The sequence below is a fragment of the Tasmannia lanceolata genome, unplaced genomic scaffold, assembly GCF_043159265.1.
Source record: "Tasmannia lanceolata isolate RefF3 unplaced genomic scaffold, GAP_Taslan_0.1 ptg000029l, whole genome shotgun sequence".
In the NCBI taxonomy this organism is placed as follows: Eukaryota; Viridiplantae; Streptophyta; class Magnoliopsida; order Canellales; family Winteraceae; genus Tasmannia; species Tasmannia lanceolata.
The window spans coordinates 4,398,677-4,422,201 of NW_027518706.1; the positions used below are offsets into that span (position 1 = coordinate 4,398,677).

Genomic DNA, 23,525 nt, shown 5'->3' on the forward strand with positions numbered 1-23,525 from the left:
TTTAAGCTAGTGTGTAGATAACTTATCTACACTTGTGTGTAGAAACCTTTTTCTCGACCAATATTATATATTATCCAATCCTCTAAGCCGTTGTGGGGCCACGTGTCAGCCCCTCTCTATCCAAAGGTTTTAAAATCGCAATTAAAGCGCAATTAGGGGGTCTTGGGCAACGCATCTCATTCTCTCCTAAATCGAATGCTCCCTATAAAATAGTAATTGATAAATACTAGAAAGCAATTAAATATCATATAATTTCTCTCCCTCTTTATTATTAACGTTTTAAAGAGAAAGTGGAGAGAGAGATTTACACATGGTAGGCTTACCTTCTACACATGCTATGCTATATAAACACAAAAGCGCAAGATTTATTCTCCTCTATGAATCTACTAATTTGTTTTTCTTACAATGGCAGGAAAAAGTTGACATGGAGCCTATATCCCTAAGGATCCCATTGACAAAACCATAATAAAAAGGTTTGTCTGGTGAGCCATAGCATTTGGAAGTACATAGCATTTGTATTCTTTCATTGTCTCTTGTTTTCTAATCTTCACTGTCTCTTGCATATGGGCTTTCTCGCTGATTTTGCTGTGGTCATTACTATATTTTAATGCTCACTGTCTCTTGCATTACCTTTCAAATAGGATGAGATCATCGGGAACAGGGAGAACATGTGTGCCAGTAAACGGCAAAGCGACTCCCGTCTCATGGAGTCCAACTAACTTTCCATATGTCTCTCTACACGATATCTAACTGATTTTATCGCTGGTAGTTTTCCAAACGTATACGACCTTAATAAACTTACTTTGGGGCCGGGTATTACACTAGGATCATCCGATCAAAGTGGGTTATGCGCAATGGAGCATGGATGTGACGCTTGGGCCAATAATTTGGGCGGCCAAGATCATTTGACCCAATCCGAACATCAGGTTGAGGAGGGTCAACTCTAACCCAACCAACCTTTAAATCTATCGACCCTAACCCAACCCATCTAACCCGATAAAGGGTTGGGCTCGGCTTGGTCAGGGCAAAAACAGAAAAGAAAATATATAAAAATGGATGTTAGGGGGACAACCTTGGGTTCAGGTCTGGTCCGATGGCGAGACTTCAACTCAAACCCAACCCAACCCTATGTAAGGCCAACTTAACCTAAGCTGAAATCGGGTGAACCCATCAGGTTCAGGTTAGGTACTACTCAATTCCACATTACCGTACTTCTCTTAGATCCAAATGGGATCCATGCTTCTGTAGCGAGTGATTTCAAAGTCAGACCCTTCTTCTTGTTTGCCTAAGTAAGCAGTCCAACCCTTATACATTTCTCATGAGGATCTCATTATAGAGCTCCACACCACGCATGGGAATTTGGCTCCAAGTCGCCCAGCTTTTGAATGACTCAACTGGTGTTGGATGTCATGAGGCAATCGATCAGCCCCTCTTTCAAGTTAATTGAGTTGTGATTAGCAGTCTTTATAGGACATGTAATCTGTGTATAGGAATAATTCTATGCATTTTTAGTTTTAGCTTCTCATGATGAACACTAAACAAGGTGGTTGCTATATCATTTTGAATCCCTCTTTGAATGCATGTGACCATGTTCACGGATTGGAAAGGGTTCCTGAGCATAGTTAACTGATAATGTAGTACAAATTCAAATGAAAAATCAGTTTCCTACTCAATATAGCCATTGAACCTGCTAGTTCAGCTCCCAAAATTTAATTGTCAGCGGAATTTAGCTATTTCTATAAGTACTTTTTGGTTAACTAATGGATAAAGATATACCTTTCTGTAACTTGGATGGATGGGCATGTGAAGATTCTGTATTCCAATTTCTAAGACTTAATCGTGCTTGCATATTTGATGATCTAAAAGTTCAAAGAAAGAAATTTTTTTTCACTAACATTTAAAAAAAGGGTTTTTCACCATCATTTGTTAGGTTTGTCACTAATCTAATCTCTCTCCATTATCTGCATTTCTTTGACAGGCAGAGGTTGTTCAACCTGCCTTTGCGCTGGGAAAGCCTCAACATCAGGGACTCCTATACATGAATGGAGCATGGTAATGGAGATGCACCGAGTCATTGTCGTTTTTGTACATGTCAACTACTTTGAGATCAACCAATTTGTTATATACTTTTAGATCAAATTAAAGTCTGCCCACAATTCATGTTAAAAGGGGGGGCACATAATCCTACGCGCAGGGGTGGGGTGGGGGGGATCATCTCCCCAAACTAATTTGTAAATAGTTGAAGACACCCAATTTTGTCAAGGTGGAACTAATGGTAGGTTGTCGCGAGGAAAAATCTCATGTCGAGTCCTAGAGCACCGGCTCCTTTTCTCTCAATCTCTCTTTAGGTTATTGAAACAGGAAAATACTTTTCGAAAATGATTTTATCCCAGAGATGCAACAAAAGCCTGTCTTTACACATCACCCGCCTTTTACGGCAAAACCAAAAAGCCCATTATCACACGCAATGTCAGCCGAGAAGTTAACTTTGAGTAAAAAACATCTGTTTAACCCAAAAATACTTCGTGTCTCGAAAACTAACTATATTAGATTCATTGGAATCTTCCCCGGAACGAGGAATTCAACGGATTTGATCGCGCGTGATTCGGAGTCCAATCGGAGGACTTACGGTCAGCCGAAATTCCCCAAAAGAGATGAAAAATCACAGTTTTCGAAAAAACACAAAAGACAGGAAATCACATTTCCCCATACAACTGACATGGCACTGATGTGACTCCAAATTTCGCAAATTGTGAAATTGGGTTTTCCAATTTCGTAATTTGAGAAATTTGAGTGGAAATTTACAAAAATACCCCACGCCCCCGCCGGAATTCTATAAATAGGGGGGAAGGTAAGCGTAAATCAGATTTTAACTTCTCTTTGGTTTAGATTTTTAACTCCTGGTTATTTCTCTTCTGGTTTTTCAGTTCCAAACATTTTCCTGATTTTCGGAAAATCCTAGTTTCTTTACTTTAGAAGAGAGAAAGTAGAGAAATTCTTAGGTAGCTCACACTGGCCATTAGCATTCCACCGAATTTTTGAAGATTTGTAGCGACATCTTTCAAATATCGCCGTTGTTCTGCCGAATTTAGCAAAACTACGAGCTCTTTTTTCAATAATAGTGTCGTGTACAAATAAATCCTATGTCCTCACTTGATATTGATTCATATAGGCTCCAAAGGGTTTTCTAACTCCAAATGGCTTACCAATTGAGTTTACGAGTGTTAGAATTCTGTTTAGAGGGTTAAGGAACCTATATATAGGCTAGGGTGAAAACTAGTCGTTTGAGTGGCATTTTAGTAAAAACTGCCAAGTTCCAAGAACTAAGCAAATCTCGGCCCACACTTTCTATCTGTTCTCTCTATTCTTGTTTGTACATTTGATTCTATCTTTAATTTGTGGATTGTTGTTTGATTTGCCATTGAGTTTGAATTCCGCATTATTTCTAGCAAAAGTTTTTATGACCCAATTTTCATAATACTAATCTAGTGAGCTCAACAATAGTCGGTAAAACATGATTCGGCAAAAAAAAATAAAAAATAGGAAAGCCAAAATTTTATATTGCATTTGTTCAAAAAAAAAAAAAAAACTAAGTAAAAAAACGGAGACACAAGAAAATGAGTTTAGAATTGGGAAGTGATATATCCGCCCCTTTTGATCACTAGGAACACCCCTGTCAATGTTTTTGGCAGTCAGGGGCATTTAATTCTTCTGACAAAAAGTACAACAGCCCCTCTTTAGTCATTGATGCACTGACGGGGGTGTTCCTAGTGATCAAAAGGAGGGGATATATCATTTCCCTTAGAATTTTGTCATTTACAAAATATGGTGGGGTCAAATAAGAAAGTTGGCCCAACAAATATGTTTAAAACGTTTAAAACGCCTTTAAAATGTGTTTAAAACGTTTGCCTATTAAATGGAGTTTTATTCGTTGTAAAAGTTTTAAATGGAACACTAATAAACGGAGTTTTGCTAACAATGGTCGGTATTGGATTGGATTTATCCAAATCCCACGTGTAACTGTTGCAGTTATCCAGGAGACCTGTCAGTTGTGATTACTTAGATAGAATTTCCCTTTTTATAGAACTCTCAATTGAAGAGAGCATTCATTCGTTTCTTATCATCCTTATTGACCGCCACAAATTAGCTTAAAATAATCACTGATGTTTTTACATTTGCCAGTGGTAAGGACCACCTGTCACATTATTGTCACATTTTATCAAGGGAAATGACATCACCACAACCATGTTTTAATAGTTGCACTTTCCCACCTTGTCTTTTCTTTTTAATTTTCTTGTGGGAACTGTTATAACCTTCTGACATCTCTTTAAATATTAAAAGACAAGATGCTTTAGTGGAAATATCAAAACATGGTAGTGCTGATATCATTTCTTAGCAAGCAATTGCCCATTTTTGTTACATGTTCAAGCAATTAGGGTTATTATATTAATGTGAGTTTTGTGCAATGATCATTCTACCCTTTTTCGTCGACCAATATTATAGATTATCAGTTTACATGTGTCCCACGTTAAATATTAAAAGACAAGCTGCTTTTGTGGAAATATCAATACATTGTAGTGCTGATATCATTTCTTAGCAAGCAATTGCCCAGTTTTTTTACATGTTCAAGCAAATAGGGTTGTTAAGTTAATGTGAGTTTTGTGCAATGACCATTCTAATCTTTTCGTTGACCAATATCATAGATTATCAGTTTACATGTGTGCCCCCTGGATGATTGAGATTAGGGCTGCAACAGGGTCGGGTTGGGTCGGGTTTTTCAAAACCCTAGCCCAACCCTGGATCCCATTATCTCAGCCCTGACCCGCCCTGACCCTGAGTCAGGGCCGAAAAACCTCAACCCATTACCCGCCCTACAGGGTATTGTGCTGGCCCTGGCCCGCCCTGATTAGCCCTGATTGGGCCGGGCCGGGCCGGCCCTAATTGACCCTAGTGCAAATACCTGTTAAGAGTGCCAAAAATAAAGCAACCACTTATCATATGGAACAAAATGATCAATAAACAGAGAAAGGGAACAAAACAAGACAATATGAATTTAACAACATGAGGGCAACAGAGACAATTAATAATAATAATCTAAAGAAACATCAATCCAAGATAATTGAAAACATTAGCAAAAGAAACATGCACAGATGGTTCAATTCTATAATAGAAAACTCAGGGTCGGGCCGGGTCAGGGTACCCGAGGCATTAACCCAAAACCCGCCCGACCTGAGTCAGGGTAAAAAAAAAATGAACCCTGACCCGCCCTCAGGGTTAGAAAATCCAGCCTTGACCCTGTTGGGGCTCAGGGCGGGTCAGGGCCAAACTTGCACCCCTAATTGAGATAGTTTTAACAAGACATAAAATAACATATATTGCTTTGTTGAATCTCAGATTTATCCTCCCCAAGCCCCACAAAATCCTCCCCAAGCCCCCAACTCCTACTTCTTCTTCTTCGGGGAAGAAAGCTGTTAGCAGCAAGGGTACCTCACCTCGTTTGAGTTCGCCTGGAAGTTCTTCTTCCCAGAAGCAGTCTAAGAAATCCCGAAAGAAAGCATCTAAATACCCTTCCCAGGCAAAAGTAAAAAGTTATGACAATTACGGTGAAAAGAATTTCCCTGAGAAATTCTCCCATTTTTCCTTTGATTTTGAGAAATTCGTCCGGCGAATTTCGAGAGTTACACATCACCGACAATCGCCCGACATAACCGGCGGTCAAAATTCCAATTTTTGCTAAATCCCTACAAAACACCCCTCGGGTAATCAGGAGAATTACATTCCCTGCTATTTTACTCAAAAAAACGTAACCAAACAGAGCAAATAGGTATTACCCTTCCCACCTACGCCCCTGAAACTTTTGAAATTCAAAATTTTCCCGCCCTTTCTCCTTTGCTTCCCAAGGATGTCTTGATATCCGAATCACCAAAAACCAGTGGTCAAAGCCCCTCCCCCTCTCCCCCAAGTACGGGCCCACCCATTATCCCACAGCTTGTTGAGGCTGTAAAATCCTCTATCCCCCCCAGAATCCACTCACCAGAATCTTGTATACCCCAGCTGACAATAACTCCATGGAGCTCCCTTTTCCACAGAAAGGAGGCAAAAACATGAAAGCTCAATTTCTTCAACCCTGACATGGATGCAACAGGAAATAGAAAGATTCAGTTCAAGGAGGAAGAAATGCGAGAAATTGGAAACAAATGGAGACATACTCTTGTGGGATATTTCATTGGAGAACGTCCCTACTTCCTAAATCTTAAAGACAATCTCATGAAGAAATGGAAACTTAAAGGTGAGCTGCAAATCTATGCTTTAAGTAATGGTTTTTATCTATTTCAATTTACCTGCCAAGAAGACAGTGACCATGTCCTAGAGTCATGTCCCAATCTTATGGAGGTCGGCCGATGGTCTTGAAAAAATGGTGCCCTGGTACCTACTTTGAAAAGCTCATGCTTACCTCTGTTCCCATTTGGATCCGCCTACCCGGGCTCCCCCTAGAATTCTGGAGTGCCAAAGGAATCAGTAAAATCACAAGTTTTATTGGCAATCCTCTGTATATGGATTCACATACTGCCGAGTTTACCAGACTAAATTTTGCCAGACTATGTGTGGAAGTAGAAGCTGGTGCCGCCCCTTATCCAGAATTTATTCCGATCCACTCACCCAATGGAATCCACAATCAGGTTGTGGAGTATGATTGGAAACCTGTAGCTTGCAAAAATTGCAACAATTTTAGCCACTCTTCTGAAGCTTGCCCCAAAAATGTTGCCCACCTGATATAACACAAATACAGCGTCGTTCTCAGACATCGCCACGTGTCGCCCATACACAAGGAGAACCTAGCCATCATGAAGAAAGACGTTGGAAAATGATAAAGACCATGCAAACATGACACGCGTCGCCGTCCAGGCCTCATCATCACAAACTATGGAAGGAGATGGCCGACGAAGCCACGCGCGCTGACAAGGCAGGGGACGGCCCAATCCTGCAAAGGAAGGCTTTCTCTCCATAATGATGAAAGGGGCCGCGCGCCTCCCTTTAAAATGGAGGGAAAGGAAGAAGAGAGAAGAGCCCACATTATCTAAAAAGGATTTCCCCCATTCTCAGCTTCACAGAAAAGCCACCGGAAAAAGAGGCGAGGCAACAACAGAGGAGACTAGGAACACAGTCCTACTCTCCCTACTAGCCCCCTCCGACCTACTCATTCACACACCCAGAAAAGAACCCGCGTGTTGGCCCTGGTAACCCTGATCGAAACCCCTTCCCCCTCTCACTGTTCTTTATATTGATTGGTCGAAGGATCTGACTTGGGTGTCGAAGTGGTCGTCCGGGACCCACTCCGGACCCCCTAACCCCCTTTGTTTGTAATTGCAGACCCCGCGGAGGCCCTCTACCGACCGTGCGATCGCAGACCCGGATTCAGACGCCATCATATTGGCGCCATCCGTGGGACTCGTCGAGCACTGAACGCCTTATGGCGATGAGAAACCACACCCAACAGCAAGAGATAGGGGTAATGACCAGAAGCCAGGGTCAACGCGCGCAAACCCACACCTGAAGCTCCCGGGAACCCGACTCACCGCTCTCGGGCCGACACCAGCCCTCCTCCAGCACACCGCAGATGGTCCCCACCATGGAGATGTTCAACGAACTCCGCCGAGAACTACTCCAACGCTTGCCTCCTCCGGCCCCGGAGAGGCCCCTGACAACACAGGACCAGACAGAAGCCTACGACGAAGGCAACGAGGAACAGCCAGGGGAGCGTCATCCCCGGCGAAAGCGAGCACCGACTCGCCGGACGCCGTCTCCATCAACAAATAGTCCTTTGCCCCCAGCAGCTAGGGGGCGCCAGCGAGACGGCGGGAAGCAGGCTACACTGAGCCGCACTCCCCCTGTCCAAGTTGCCCGTCTCCAGGAACCACCCCTGGCTCGGGCGGAAGAAGTGGCAACCTCAGCGCAACCGTCCAGCGTGGATCCAATAGCCGACTTGCAGAGGCAGATTCGAGAGGTAAAACTAGAAATGAAGAAGCCCTACGCCCATGGCATCCTCGACGAATGGGAAAGGGAAACGACATCCCCGTTCACCGCGGAAGTCTTAAAGACCCCAGCAGAAGCAGGCATAGACCTCTCCCGTTTCGGTTTGTACGACGGAAGCACCGACCCTCTCGAGTTCCTCCAAACCTTCAAAAGGGTAATGACGCTCCGAGGAGCGTCGGACGGATTCATGTGCAGAGCCTTCGCCTCCCTGTTAAGAAAGACCGCTAACGACTGGTACATGAGATTGGAGCCCGACTCCATCGCATCTTTTCATGAATTCGGGAGGAAGTAGATTCGCCAACAACCGCCTCCGCCATGATCCAGCGGACGCCCTCTTAGCCCTCCGGCAGGGAAGAAACGAGACCCTAAGAGACTTCATGTTAAAATTCAATGCCGAATTAGCCCAACTCTCTAACATGGATGTCCAAATAGAGGTCGCCACACTAAAGCATGCCACCACCGATCCGAATTTAAAGCTGCATCTCACCCTCAAGCCGCCACGGGACCTACAGGAACTTGAATCCAAGGCTGACAAGTTCTACGGGCAGAAGAAGCCTGCGCCCGAGAGCGGAACCAGCCCGGCCCCGATGAAAGAAAAAACAACGACGACCGAAGGATCCTGAGGCCGAGGGCCGAGGAGAAACAGGAGAGCCGGAACCCCATCCCCGTCTTCGAAAGACTGGGAAGCACCCCGCTAAAGGTTCCCCTCTCCCATGTCCTACTAGCCATCAGAGATCAGGGTCTCCTGACCCCCCCCCAAGCGAATGGCCACGGACCCAAAGAAGCGGTCCGCCAAAAAGTTCTGCGAATTCCACGGGGATCACGGCCATGAAACTGACCATTGCTTCCACCTCCGCCTCCAGCTGGAAAAGCTCGGCGAGGAGGGCCACCTAAACCAATATCTCAGGAGCCCTGGCGAAAGTTTGCGCGAGGTCCAGCATCCACCCGACGAGCCCAGAGGCAGGCGTCGGTCACCCGGTAGGCGCCGGTGGAGCGGCCGCCACCGATCCACTAGCCGGTACCGATCCCCGAGCAGGCATTGCTCCAGAAACAGACGTCGATCCCGTAGCAGGCACGGCGCACACCGCCACCAGCGCCCTCGGAAAGACGAGCCCCCCGAACAACCGCAAGCCCACGAACAGCCGCCTACCATCATAGGAAAAATCAATATCATCGCGGGAGAACCGGCAGCGGGAGGGCCGACAACAGCCGGTCGACGGGCCTACGCAGAGCGGGTGTTCTCCATGGATATGCCCTCCAAAAAGGCCCGAACAGATCCACCCCGACAAGACCAGATCATTACCTTTTCCAACGAAGACCTCGACGGGCTACAGGTCCCGCACGACGACGCACTGGTCATCAGACTAGTCGTCGCCAACTTCGACATAGGAAAGATTCTGGTCGACACCGGAAGCTCCGTCAACGTATTGCACCTCGGAACTTTTGAAGAGATGAAACTAGGTAAAGAGAGGCTGGGACCTGCAAAGTATTCCATCTACGGGTTCTCCGGTGCGTCCGTACGGGTCGACGGTAAGATCGACTTACCCGTGACTTTTGGGACGTACCCCCTCCAAAAAACCATTTTGACCACCTTCATGGTCGTAGATATACCATTCACTTACAGTGCCATCATTGGGCGCCCCGCTCTAAGAGATTTGGGGGCAGTGGTCTCCACCCCCCACCTCAAGATGAAATTCCCCACTCCAACTGGAGTAGGGGAGGTCCGGGGACAGCAGATGATAGCACGCCAATGCTACGCAGCGAGCCTAAGAGGAACCAATGCCCCGGCAGAAAACTTCATAATCGGTAGTGAAGACCCCCGGCAGCAGGCCCACACAATCAGAGGAGAACCCGCCGAGGAGCTAGACTCCATCCCAATAGCTGAAGATCAGCTGGAGAGACAAGTCCGGATAAGTTCCCTACTGAAAGGCGCCCTGCGAGACCAGATGATCGTCTTCCTCAGAGCAAACAAAGACATGTTCGCATGGTCCGCAAAGGACATGCTCGGAATCCCCAAGGAATTGGCTATTCACAACTTAAACGTGAACCCAGCCCTTAAACCCGTTCTGCAAAAAAAGAGGAACTTCGCGATAGAACGTCAAACTCATATAAAGGCCGAAGTAGAGAAGCTACTACAAGCCGGGTTCATCAGAGAAATCCGGTACCCTGAGTGGCTGTCTAACGTCGACGTTATGGTCAAAAAAGCTAGTGGAGGCTGGCGGGCCTGCATAGACTTCACAGACCTAAACCGGGCCTGCCCAAATGACCCCTACCCCCTCCCGCGCATAGACCAACTCATCGACGCCACATCCGGGCACGAACTCCTCATCTTCTTGGATGCGTTCTCGGGCTACAATCAGGTGAAAATGCACGAGCCAGACATCCCAAAAACAGCGTTCATTACCGATCAGGGGGTCTACTGTTACACCGTTATGCCATTCGGGCTCAAAAACGCGGGCGCCACCTACCAGCGGCTCGTAAATAAGCTATTCCGGGCGCAAATCGGAAGGAACGTAGAAGTATATGTAGACGACTTGCTGGTGAAAAGCCTGGAAGCCTGCAAGCACATCTCCGACCTTCAGAAAACTTTCGACACTCTGCGGCGAGCCCGGATGAAGCTGAACCCCACCAAATGCGCCTTCGGGGTAACTTCCGGAAAGTTCTTAGGGTTCATGGTTAGCCAGAGAGGGATCGAGGCCAACCCTGAAAAGATCCAGGCCATCCTAGACATGGAGCCCCCGACAACAGCGGTAGAAGTACAAAGGCTCGCGGGTCGAATCACAGCCCTCGGCCGATTCATGCCAAAGTCAGCGGAGAAATGCCAACCCTTCTTCAAACAACTGAAAAATATACAAGAATTCGAATGGACCCCGGCCTGCCAAGAAGCGTTCGATGCCCTGAAGCAATACCTTCAGACACCACCCTTACTTGCAAACCTGAGCCGAGGGAGGAACTATTTCTGTACCTAGCCATCAGCCCCACGGCGGTGAGTGCGGTATTGGCCAAGCGAAGCGACAAGCATTTGGAAGTACATAGCATTTGTATTCTTTCATTGTCTCTTGTTTTCTAATCTTCACTGTCTCTTGCATATGGGCTTTCTCGCTGATTTTGCTGTGGTCATTACTATATTTTAATGCTCACCTGTCTCTTGCATTACCTTTCAAAATGTAGTTGACTAAAATTTCCAATATACTTATGTATATTACGCTTACTATCCCTACTTTTGTATTCTAATAACTAAAAAACCTAGACTCCCTTCACTTTTGCTCAGCCGTTTATTCGACAGGGAGGTAAGTTATATGATAAAATTTTAATTTTCTTCTTATTGTTTTTGTTTCTTTCGATCTTAGCGGTTCTTTCATATCTGTCCCTTAAAATAAAAACCCACCATGATCTTGGGTTTGTATGTTGCTGTCTATTTTTTTGTAGTTGACTTGAGCCGTTGCTTATATGTAGTTGTTTATTATACATGTTCCAAAAAGAAAGTTACGTAATTTGGATGATAGGATTGAGATGTAGGATGAAGAGGTAAAAACAACTACTTTTGTTCGTTCCTCTTTTTTTTCTACCGTATTTGGAAATTGGTTCATGATGTGCAACCATATTCTTCTCTGATCATTTAGAATTTATTATCTTTAATTCCTTCTGTGATTTCTCTGTTTGATTTTGTTCCAATGCAGGATGACTGTTCAAAACATGAAACTGAGGAATTCAAGATTCTAACTTTTGTCTCTTTGAATTGCTTGATTTTTTTTCCTGTTTTTAATAGTGTTATTGGTTTTGGTCTTTTTTGTTTGTTTTTGGATGCAGAGGTTCAGGTTTATTTGACTTTGAGATGGTTGGAGCAGAACATGACTCTCTCTCTCTCTCTCCCTCTTCCTCTTCCTGTTTGAAATTTGAAAATATCCCGTATGTTTACTGTAGTTATATAATTGAGAATTTTGATCGTATAAAACCTACCTGTTACCCAATGGCTTGCAGATGGAAATAATTTAGAAAATACCCATAGACACTAATTGCTATTTAACAATCAAAGCTTCTGAATGATTCAACGACCACCCAATTTCTATTGCCAACCTTCACGTCATCCCTTTTTTGTACCCAAGGTGCAATGTTGGTTGTCATTGAAAGGTGTGCCTTATGACTACATTCCAGCTGTTAATATTTTGGGCACCAGCGCAAATAAGCGTTGCCCATAAAATCAACCTTCAGGTCATCATATGGAGATGATTTTCGGGGAAAGACTTATTTACATTGGACCCCATCAAATGAACGGTTTGGATATTGGAATAAAAATCGTAATGAATTTTCTAATAAATATGTGTTATATGGTGTAATATGAAGGCAAACGTATTTTTTTAACATAAACTGGGGTCACCTTTTTCAAAGATCTAAACCCTTCAGTTGGAAGGCCCCAACATAGATACGTCGCACAACGAAAATCATCTCCACTGGATAATCCTAACTCTTTGATCTATAGAGATTTCTTTATGGTGTAGTTTATCTATAGATTAAAGAGATAGGATCGTCCAATGGAGCTGATTTTTGGAGCACAGTCTATTAACATTAAGGCCCAACAAGTGAGAGGTTTGGATCCTCAAACAAGGTGGTTTTCATTATATTTTTGAAATATATGCTCACCTACGGATTTCATTATTCATCTAGCCCTCCCTAGACCCTGTAATGGCAGGAGCCTCGTGCACTGGGCCGCCCTTTTTTATGCTCACTTACGGACATATGCAACACAATATACACTGGGCCCACCTCACCTACGTGCATGCATCATATAACGCGGCTTTTTTTTTTTTTAGGAAAATTCGAAGATCCAAACCATTAATTTGTTGAGCTTCAACCTAAGTAGTTTGTAACCCAAAATCATCTCAATGATCCCTGTGGAATGCCTGCCAGGCGTATAACATTATTAACTTGGTCCAAACGAGTCATCATCTGATAAGTTGGTCTCTTGTGTAAACAAATACAAACTGGGTGTAAACAAATACAAAAGCCCCAAAATTTCTACCAGTCCATATCTCAGGGCTCAATATAAACCCCCAAAATTTCTACAAGTCAACTATGTCTTTGGGCTTAATATACCCCAACATTAGTCGTTGGAACTTGTTAGTACTCCGATCAACCATTGAATGCACCATATCAGACCAATTGCTGACATTTACTCCTAATCATTTGGAAATTAAAATTAGTGGCTCTAACTCCCCAAAAATTACATAACAAAAAGGTGTGGGATTATTGTCTATAGGGAGTGGGAATATCAATGTCAATCCCCTAAATATAAATATCAATATTGTCGAATTGTGAGCCCCTCATAAACGAGTTAAATAGCTAAAAAATATTATTAGAAACAAATTCGTGCCAAAAGATTGTGTAAATGATCTAATCTCAGCTTATGGCCAAAGTTAGTTACCACCAAGATCAAACAATAAGTATTGGGTCGATAGGGGGGCATGGGCATTTACGTATAATTGAGACAATTGATCTTATAGACAGAAAACTGCCCACGTAGCTCTGATACCAATTAATTCAGAAGCCTAGAGGAGAAGCACTTTTTGGATAAGGGGCTAGTTGTCACGCCCCAAACCCCACCCTGGGCATAGGACATGACAGCGCCGAATACCTGCAAAGCAAGCCCTACAAGTATACAAGGCTAGCAAAAAATATCAGATCCAAACATAAAAATAAGCTGAACTTAAAGAAATTTAGAAACATCTCTTACAGGGTTCACATAATACTCACTGCCTAACTGACCAAATCAAACTAAAAGATCTCCAAGGTTAAGCCTCGACTTCCTCGTTCGCCTCACGATGATCTAAATCTGAAAATGTTATAAACCACATTCAGCTGAAAAGCTCAGTACATAATAAAGCACTACTCTAAGTGTAGGTCTAAGCATGCCATGGTTCAATAAGGGTCAAATAAGGTCAGAGCTGAATAATGTAAGTCTCAAACAGAAAGAGTGGGTATAACGATAATCGAAAGAGCATATCAAAATAGAATACTGAACGGATGTGCAGTCGAAACTAAATAGTATCAAACAGTAATCAAAGCTAGTATCAAAATAGAAGTCAAAGCCAGCATCAAAACAGAAACCAAAGCCAAAAAGGGTGTCCAGAATATCAAAACAATAGTCAATGCCTTCGGAATTCAAAGTTCAAAATGCAAACTCCACTTCGAGATCATCGGCTTAGTCCAAAAAGCAAGTTATTTTCACCCCGACTGCCCACGGGTCCAAAAAGCAAGTTATTATCTCCCCGATTGCCCACGGGTCCAAAAAGCGTGTTATTGCTTACACCAACCGCCCACGGTGTCGGACCTAGTTCCTAGGTTCACATACTTGTCGACAGGGCCAACGTTTATCCCCCATTGGCGGGATCACAGTTCTTATGTTCACATATAGGCTAATGCCCATGCCCCACAAATAGGTGTTCAAAGTTCACATAACCTAAGCCTCTAAATAGGTGTTCAAAATTCACACAATTCAAAAGAAGGTATTCAAAGTTCAAAGTGGGTGTTTCACATTAGTTCCAAAGGTCCAGATAACGGATCCAAAATTCAGAGTCCAAAACAGATATTTCCCAAAGATTCAGGTGTCATATCAAAGGTTCGTAACAAACTAAAATAACTGAAGCAATGACGGTAACAAAAGCCATATGAGTCCAAACAGATGGTATCGAAGAGTTCATAAGGATAATCGTCAAAGCTCAGTAAAAGGGTTCTATAAGAGTTTCGAAAGTTCACTTTATAGGTAAACTCAACATTATCGTGGCAAAGGCAAAAATCAAAGTAATCCATATCGGTACAAAGCCAAAGAGTCAATATCGAAACAATATCATAACAAAACTGAAATCAAATGGTATATAGGATAATAAAAATAGCATGCTAGACCCAAGTGATAACTGAAATCGTATAGGTACAAATCGGAGGTACACAAACAATAACATATGTAATTAAAGATAATGGGTTAACGGTTCACCCAAAGTAGTACGTTATTACGTACCTCTTTGAAATACAGATAATTGGCCATCCTAATTGAGATAGGGGTCTAAGGAGGATGGAAATTCTTGATTAATGGAAAAAAATTACTGCTATTGAAAAGCCATAGATAGAGGTAGAGACAAAAGAGAATTAGACATCCACTTTTCATAGGGAAAATAAAATCCTACAGCTAAGATCACTTTGTACCACCTTAATCGTCCAAAGTAGGCCCCAAACAATCCGATTAAGCAAGTTAAAAACTGCTATAAATTCTTTCCCAAATAAATTCTCATTGGTCTAAAATTACTTTACGATTGCCTCCTTTGGAAATCGAAAGTGGTAAAATTGCCTTAAACCATTTGATAATGACACTCATCACAAATTAAATTCTATACTTTTAAATTCAAATACCCTTTCTTTGATAATGGCACCCACTAACTTCTTACTTTGGGGCCGGGTATTACACTTGGATCATCCGATCAAAGTGGGTCATGCGCAATGGAGTATGGATGTGACGCTTGGGCCAATAATTTGGGCGGCCAAGATCATTTGACCCAATCCGAACATCAGGTTGAGGAGGGTCAACTCTAACCCAACCAACCTTTAAATCTATCGACCCTAACCCAACCCATCTAACCCGATAAAGGGTTGGGCTCGGCTTGTTCAGGTCAGGTGAGACTTCAACTCAAACCCAACCCAACCCTATGTTAGGCCAACTTAACCCAAGCTGAAATCGGGTGAACCCATCAGGTTCAGATTAGGTCCTACTCAATTGCACATTGCCGTACTTTCTTAGATCCAAATGGGATCCATGCTTCTGTAGCAAGTGATTTCAAAGTCAGACCCTTCTTCTTGTTTGCCTAAGTAAGCAGTCCAACCCTTATACATTTCTCATGAGGAACTCATTATAGAGCTCCACACCACACATGGGAATTTGGCTCCAAGTCGCCCAGCTTTTGAATGACTCAACTGGTGTTGGATGCCATGAGGCAATCGATCAGCCCCTCTTTGAAGTTAATTGAGTTGTGATTAGCAGTCTTTATAGGACATGTAATCTGTGTATAGGAATAACTACTTTGGTGTTTTCTCTGCATTTTTAGTTTTAGCTTCTCATGATGAACACTAAACAAGGTGGTTGCTATATCATTTTGAATCCCTCTTTGAATGCATGTGACCATGTTCACGGATTGGAAAGGGTTCCAGAGCATAGTTACTGATAATGGTATAAAAATTCAAATGAAAAATCAGTTTCCTACTCAATATAGCCATTGAACCTGCTAGTTCAGCTCCCGAAATTTAATTGTCAGCGGAATTCAGCCATTTCTATAAGTACTTTTTGGTTAACAAATGGATAAAGATATACCTTTCTGTTAACTTGGATGAATGGGCATGTAAAGACTTTGTATTCCAATTTCTAAGACTTAATCATGCTTGCATATTTGATGATGTAAAAGTTCAAAGAAAGAAAAAAAATTTCACTAACATTAAAAAAAAGGGTTTTTCACCATCATTTGTTAGGTTTGTCACTAATCTAATCTCTCTCCATTATCTGCGTTTCTTTGACAGGCAGAGGTTGTTCAACCTGTCTTAGCACTGTCAAAGCCTCAACATCAGGGACTCCTATACATGAATGGAGCATGGTAATGGAGATGCACCGAGTTATGGTCGTTTTTGTATATGTCAACTACTTTGAGATCAACCAATTTGTTATATACTTTTAGATCAAATTAAAGTCTGCCCACAATTCATGTTAAAAGGGGGGCACATAATCCTACACGCGGGGGGTGGGGTGGGGGGATTATCTCTCCAAAATAATTTGTAAATAATTGTAGACACCCAATTTTGTCAAAGTGGAACTAATGGTAAGTTGTCGCGGGGAAGAATCTCATGACGAGTCCAGAGCGCCGGTTCCTTTTCTCTCAATCTCTCTTTAGGTTATTGAAACAGGATAATACTTTTCGAAAATGATTTTATCCCAGAGATGCAACAAAAGCCTGTCTTCACACAGCAACCGCCTTTTACGGCAGAACCAAAAAGCCCGTTATCACACGGCATGTCAGACGAGAAGTTAACTTTGAGTCAAAAACATCTGTTTTTACTCAAAAAAACTTGGTGTCCTGAAAGCTAACGATATTAGATTCATTGGAATCTCCCCGGAATGAGGAATCCAACATATTTGACCGCGCCTGATTCGGATTCCAATCGAGGAGTAACAGTCCGCCGAAATTCCCCAAAAGAGATGAAATATCACAATTTTCGAAAAAAAAAAGACGGGAAATCACATTTCCCCATACAACCGACATGGCATTGATGTGACTCCAAATTTCGCAAATTGTGAAATTGGATTTTCCAATCTCGAAATTTGAGTGGAAATTTACAAAAATACCTAGCCACCCCCCCCGAATTCTATAAATTGGGGGGAAGGTAAGCGTAAATCATATTTTAACTTCTCTCTGGTTTAGATTTTTAACTCCTGGTTATTTCTCTTCTTGTTTTTCAGTTCAAAACCTTTTCTTGATTTCCAGAAAACCCTAGTTTCTTTACTTTAGAAGAGAGAAAGTAGAGAAATTCTTAGGTAGCTCACACTGGCCGTTAGCATTCCGCCGAATTTTCGAAGATTCGTAGCGACATCTTTCAAATATCGCCGTTGTTCTGCCAAATTTAGCAGAACTACGAGCTGTTTTTTCAATAATATTGTCATGTACAACTAAATCCTATGTCCAATTCACTTGATATTGATTCATATAGGCTCCAAAGGGTTTTGTAACTCCATAGGTGTTAGAATTCTGTTTGGAGGGTTAAACTGTGAGCTTCGAAAAAGCTCTTAACTGGGCCATTTAATGTATCATATTGGTTTAAAACTAGACCTGAACTTTGTGCAAGTTAGCCCTTCCATCAAATATCGACAACAATATGAGTTGAAAACTCTTGCGTGCAAGGTAGTGTTGTTGTTTTAAGCTTAATAAATAACTAAGCTTAGAACTTCCATATCTAACATTTAAAATTTACACTTTTATAAATAAAAAAAAATCATCATCATTTTCGGTTTTTCCACACTTGTTCGACATGCTTGTTTCTAACATGAATTTTCTTGAAAAGTTTGGAAAGGAAAAGTGTCACTAAAATTTCTTACTTTTTTAAATCAAGAAAAAAGGAAACTTGAAATTAACAACCCTATTCGATTTACATTGACAGGGACCATCAATTTATGATGACATCCCCCTAAATTATCGATAATCATATTATTTCCCTCTAAATTGTTTCTAACATGAATTTTCTTGAAAAGTTTGGAAAGGAAAAGTGTCACTAAAATTTCTTACATTTTTAAAACAAGAAAAAAGGAAACTTGAAACAACCCTATTCAATTTACATTGACAGGGACCATCAATTTATGATGACATCCCCCTAAATTATCGATAATCATATTATTTCCCTCTAAATTGTGGGAAGAAAAAATTTGTGTAGGCTCCGTTTCTTTCGACGTAAAATTGGACATAAAATTTGTTTTATGTTCATTTTTACAACATAAAACAAATTTTATGTCGAAAGAAACGGAGCCGTAAGAAAAAATTTCCTGTGAAAGTTTTTTTTTTTGCAATCCAAAAAGGACCTTAAGCACTCTCTCTCTCTCTCTCTCTCTCTCTCTCTCTCTCATGTGAATATGATAAACGTATTGAATTTAAAATAATATAAAAGATAAATAAATAAATAAAATTAAAACACATCATGAGGAGGTCATACACCTTGGCGAAAATGGAAATTCCAATGGGTGGATCGTGAGAAATCACAATGACAATGCCAATGGGTGATCCTCCGTTTATAATTTAGGTTCACTCTAAATCTCTCTCATTAGACATGTAGAATGAAGATACGAACAAAAAAAATTTATTTGTTGTTTGTTCTTATACAGTGGGATAAGATAAAAAGATATGAAATTAAAGATAGGGAAAGATAAATGCGCCCCTTTTTCAGTACTTAGGAAGAGACAAATAGAAGGGAGTAATGCTAGGAAAATAGGGCTGCAATTAATCACATGGAAAAAAGAAAAAGTTGGTTTGGCCTCTTGCATTGCAATGCTTCCCTAGGATGTAAACATGCTTTTGAGGATGGCTATTGATACAAATAAATTAAAAAAGCTCATCCTCAAAGAAATGGAAGGCAAGGAAGGAAGTAGCTTTTGGCTTAAGGAGTTAATTAAGTTCCTTAGGATTCCTGATATGGCTTTGAATATAGAATCACACGTAAAAAATAGTGTCAGCTGGATATGGTTTTAAACTCCAATTGAAGAGCTTTTGTCTTGGCCAACACACACATCTTTTGACACAAGAGGCTTATGTTTCTTGTCTTTTATATTTAAAGAGATGTAAAAGGGTTTTTACTGTCCCCAAAAAGCACTTACCTGACAAGTGAATGCTAAAAGAAAAGATACATGAGCGCTTGTATCAAAACATAGTTGTGCTGAAATCATTTCCCTTGATTTTACTTCTCTTATAGTTTGACAGAGAACCCACCAACCTCAAATCTCAATTAATCACTCCTCAATGGATTGGAATTGAAAACTTTTTTCTTATTTTCATGTGGCTAGAGTAGAGTAGAAGGTGGTGTTGTACCATTCACCCTTCCTAAAACAGGGTATTCTTCACTCATCTTTTAAGACAGTAGTTCTAGGCTTTATTCTTCATAAAATTGGATTTATATTACACATCACGGAGTAATATAAAACGTCCATTATTCCTCATGTTTAATCATAGTTAGCAAAACTCTGTTTAAAATGACGTTTTTTTTCTTTTTGTTTTATTGGTGTGCCGTTTAAAACTTTTACAACGAATAAAACTCTATTTTTTTGAGGCAAATGTTTTAAGCACGTTTAAAATGAATTTAAAACATTTTAAACACGTATTTCCGGCCAACTTTCTAATTTTAGCACCACCATATTTTGTAAATGACAAAATTCTAAACTCATTTTCTTGTGTTTCTTTTTTTTACTATGGTTTTTTAACCAGTACCGTATTAAACTCGAATTTTTGCTGTACCGTTTTTTTTTTGCCGAATCATATTTTGCTAACTATGGGATTATTCGGTTTGTGCGTGATTAGTCCAATAACGGGAAAAAAATCAAGGGGTGGCCTAAAGGAAGGAAAAATCAAAGAGAAAAGAAAGCAAAACCTAAAAAATTCAAAGGAGAATAAAAATAAGAAAAAGTAGGAGAGTGTTTCTCATCAAAATAGGCCTATCTCACTCCGTACAAACTTGGAGAGAGGGTTTCTCCAAGACTGAATGTGAAGAAACGCATTCATCACATACAAATTCAAATGAAAGGAGAAAAAAGGAGAATGAAGAATAAAGCCTTCTTCCACAAACTTATCTTTAATTTCCAACATGTAGCTACCTTGTTTTAAGTAATGGCTTGGTAATCATCTTCCATAAATCTCGCAAGATGGAATGATCAATGTATTGCAGTGGAAACCTTCACACTCAAGTTTTGATAGTAATTTTGTATTGATAGGTGAAGAAAATATAGATATGAGAAAAAACATTACTTGCAAGTGGCACCACCAAACAAAACGCATATAATATAACAATAACTTACAAATACATCGAAGAAATAACATGTAAAATTGTAATCTTTGTCCATTGGGAAACAAAAGCGGATGTAGCAGTGAAATTATTTTTTCGATAGTATCTCAAAAATTACCGAGGTAAGATAAACCTTCACTGACAAATAAGGCCCTATTTCAACATTCTCTATGGATCCCAGCACCAAGATATATGTTTCTAACAGAACACATTTCCTTTACAACGTCTGCCATCTCCATTCGTTCTCTCGGAGATTCTGCAGAACACACCACTCCAATCCTCACTAAGGATACCAAACACTCTTGCAAACGATGTATCTTATCATTGTAATTCTCAGGAATGTGTGTAGCTCTTTCTTCATCATCTTCTAAAAGAATTAATGGATCCAAAATCTCCATCAAACGATCAGGCAAAGACAACTGGACAAATTTGTGAAGACTTAGGCCATCCTTAAACATGTCATCTGTGGGGCGCTTTCCAGTGAATATCTCCAATAAAAGAATCCCATAGCTATACACATCTCCGGCTATGGACACATGACCACCTGCCCCATATTCTGCAATTCCACACATCTTTTACACTTTTTGTTGTGATAAAGGATATAAGATTCCAGGTAGAAACTAAAAGTAAATATGAGGTTTGATTTTGAAAAAAAAGGAGGAAATTTTATCTAAGAGATGATAGATAATTGAATGATCTCTTCACATTTAGAAACCTACGTTGCATGGAAAGAATCTAGAATTTTTAGAGAAACACATAAGAAGCGATTTAGCACAATGAAAGAAAATGTAGAACTTATGTCCTGTGTTGCATTTTTACAGGTACGAGTGTCAGAATCTTCTGACTTGGGTTTCTAGTGTCAAATAAAGTAAACCTAAAAAAGAATGATTTATAGATTCGCCAACATATTTTAATCATTTGTCAAATTTTAATTTTTTTTCATAATACTATTATTTTAAAAGTTGGATAATTTTGAAAAAGGCACTTTTCATGGTACTTTTGCTTCTTTCATTGGAATATATTTTCTCTCATGGGTCTTTGGGGTGTTTTACTGCTCTAGCTCATTTAAGAAGCACGATTTGATTCATCATTGGAGTGTTGGGCCATTTTTCGTTGAGAAACATTAGTCATGGGTTTTTTTGGAAATTTATTTACAAAATTTCTCATTATTTTCTAATAATATTAAAGATTTTATTGAATAATTAAATAATTTCTTCTCCGAATTTTTCCAAAATTATAACCTTTTAACCATTTACATGATTAGCATTTTCTACACAACTATTTTGCATAAAGAACTCATGGTCATAGGTACTAAAAAGGCCGCCTTGATGTAAAATAACATTCCTATATACTCTGTCAATAAATATAGAAATGCTATCAAGTAATTTTTTTGGTTCAAGATGCTAATTTAGCCTTTGTTGCACTACATTATATACCTAATAAGTGAGAAATATTTTATAAAACTCATTGAGAATAGACAGGATGATGAAAATTGATAAATTTATTACCTGGAGCAATGTACCCAATAGTTCCCTTTAATCCAGTTGTGCTGCTTTGATCTTCAGATGAGCTCTGAATGATTCTTGGATAAAACTTGGCTAACCCAAAATCACCCACATGAGCATTCATGTCTTCATCCAAAAAAATGTTGCTTGGCTTTAGATCACAATGAGCAATCGGTGTATGGCAATGATGGTGAAGATAATCCAGTGTAGAAGCTATGCCAATTGCTATGTTTAATCTCTTAATGAAGTTTAAACTTCCTAATTGATGTTGCCCATCTAATTTTGAATGCAACCACTTCTCTAGACTCCCATTTGGCATGAACTCAAGCACGAGAGCTTTGAAATCATTACCTCCAAAATCGATGCTTGAACAAGAAGTTATGATCTTCACAAGATTTCGATGACGAATGTTTCTCAATGCGCTGCATTCAGCTATGAAACTCTTTGAAGCTCCCCTTAAGTGAAGGTTGAGCACTTTGACAGCAACAACATTTTCAATGCGACTAAGGATTCCCTTATAAACTGATCCATAACTTCCCGTGCCTATCAAATTGGCTGAAGAGAACCCATCTGTTGCTTTACAGAGCTCTGCATAAGAAACCTTTAAATGCCGGCCCTCCATAGAAGATAGGGAAGATGGTTTCTTCCTTGACTTTCTTACCCAGTAAAGTGAAGCAGGGACACATGATAAGAAAATCAAACATACAACCGCACTTACTACTATGATGATTACTCTAGAAACATGGGCTTTTCCTCGTCTGTCATTAGCTAGCACTGGGCATGTAGGCAACTTTAATTCTGGGATACCTCCACAAATATTATCATTTCCCGTGACTGAAATTGCACTGGCATTTCCAAAGACCCCTTGTTTTGGAACTTCACCCTCAAAATTATTGAAAGACAAGTTTAGATATTGTAGAAACTTAAACCCCTCTAGATATTTTGGAATCTTCCCTGTGAAGTTATTGTTTGAAAGATCAAGGGCGTCAATGGATGTTAATGTAGTAAAAACTGACGAAACATCTCCTCGGAAGGCGTTAGCCTGCATATAAAGTTCTCGCATGCTCTTACAATTTGCAAGAGTGCTTGGGATTTCACCTTACAATTTGTTCTGAGAAACATCCAATCCCTCTAGAATTTTCAAGTTACCCACTTCTGATGGGAGGGAGCCAGTAAATAAATTTTGAGACAAAACGAGTCGTATTGATAGCGAAGAAAGGCCAATAATTTGTTTTGGTATCGTACCACAGAGGTTATTTTGAAAAAGGCTCAATGCTAAAAGTTTTGTACAGTTTGCAAGAGATAGAGGTATGCTTCCTTGAAGGTTGTTAGATCCTAAATCGAGGTCAGTCAATTGAGTAATATTTCCAATACTGTATGGGATTTTCCCGGACAAACTATTATTTCCCAAGTAGAGTT

At 40.7% G+C, this 23,525-nt stretch overlaps 1 protein-coding gene and 1 pseudogene across 1 annotated transcript; both read right to left on the reverse strand.

The window, feature by feature from the left end:
- Nucleotides 1–20,569: 20,569 nt before the first annotated feature.
- Nucleotides 20,570–22,303, reverse strand: LOC143859368 (putative receptor-like protein kinase At3g47110). The gene is made up of 2 exons (XM_077370088.1): nucleotides 22,110–22,303; nucleotides 20,570–21,157 (listed from the first exon to the last, which is right to left on the reverse strand). Exons 1-2 carry the CDS (start codon nucleotides 22,228–22,230, stop codon nucleotides 20,760–20,762), a joined length of 519 nt encoding a protein of 172 aa, XP_077226203.1. The 5' UTR covers nucleotides 22,231–22,303; the 3' UTR covers nucleotides 20,570–20,759.
- On the reverse strand, nucleotides 22,265–23,169 carry LOC143859457 (putative LRR receptor-like serine/threonine-protein kinase At3g47570 pseudogene; annotated as a pseudogene).
- Between the last annotated feature and the right edge of the window lie 356 nt (nucleotides 23,170–23,525).

Coding starts and splice junctions, on each gene's coding strand:
- LOC143859368 (XM_077370088.1), bottom strand. CDS start 22,230: ATGAATGCTCATGTGGGTGATTTTGGGTTAGCCAAGTTTTATCCAAGA. Junction 21,158..22,109: donor TATTGGGTACATTGCTCCAG/GTAATAAATTTA, acceptor GTGGAATTGCAG/AATATGGGGCAGGTGGTCAT.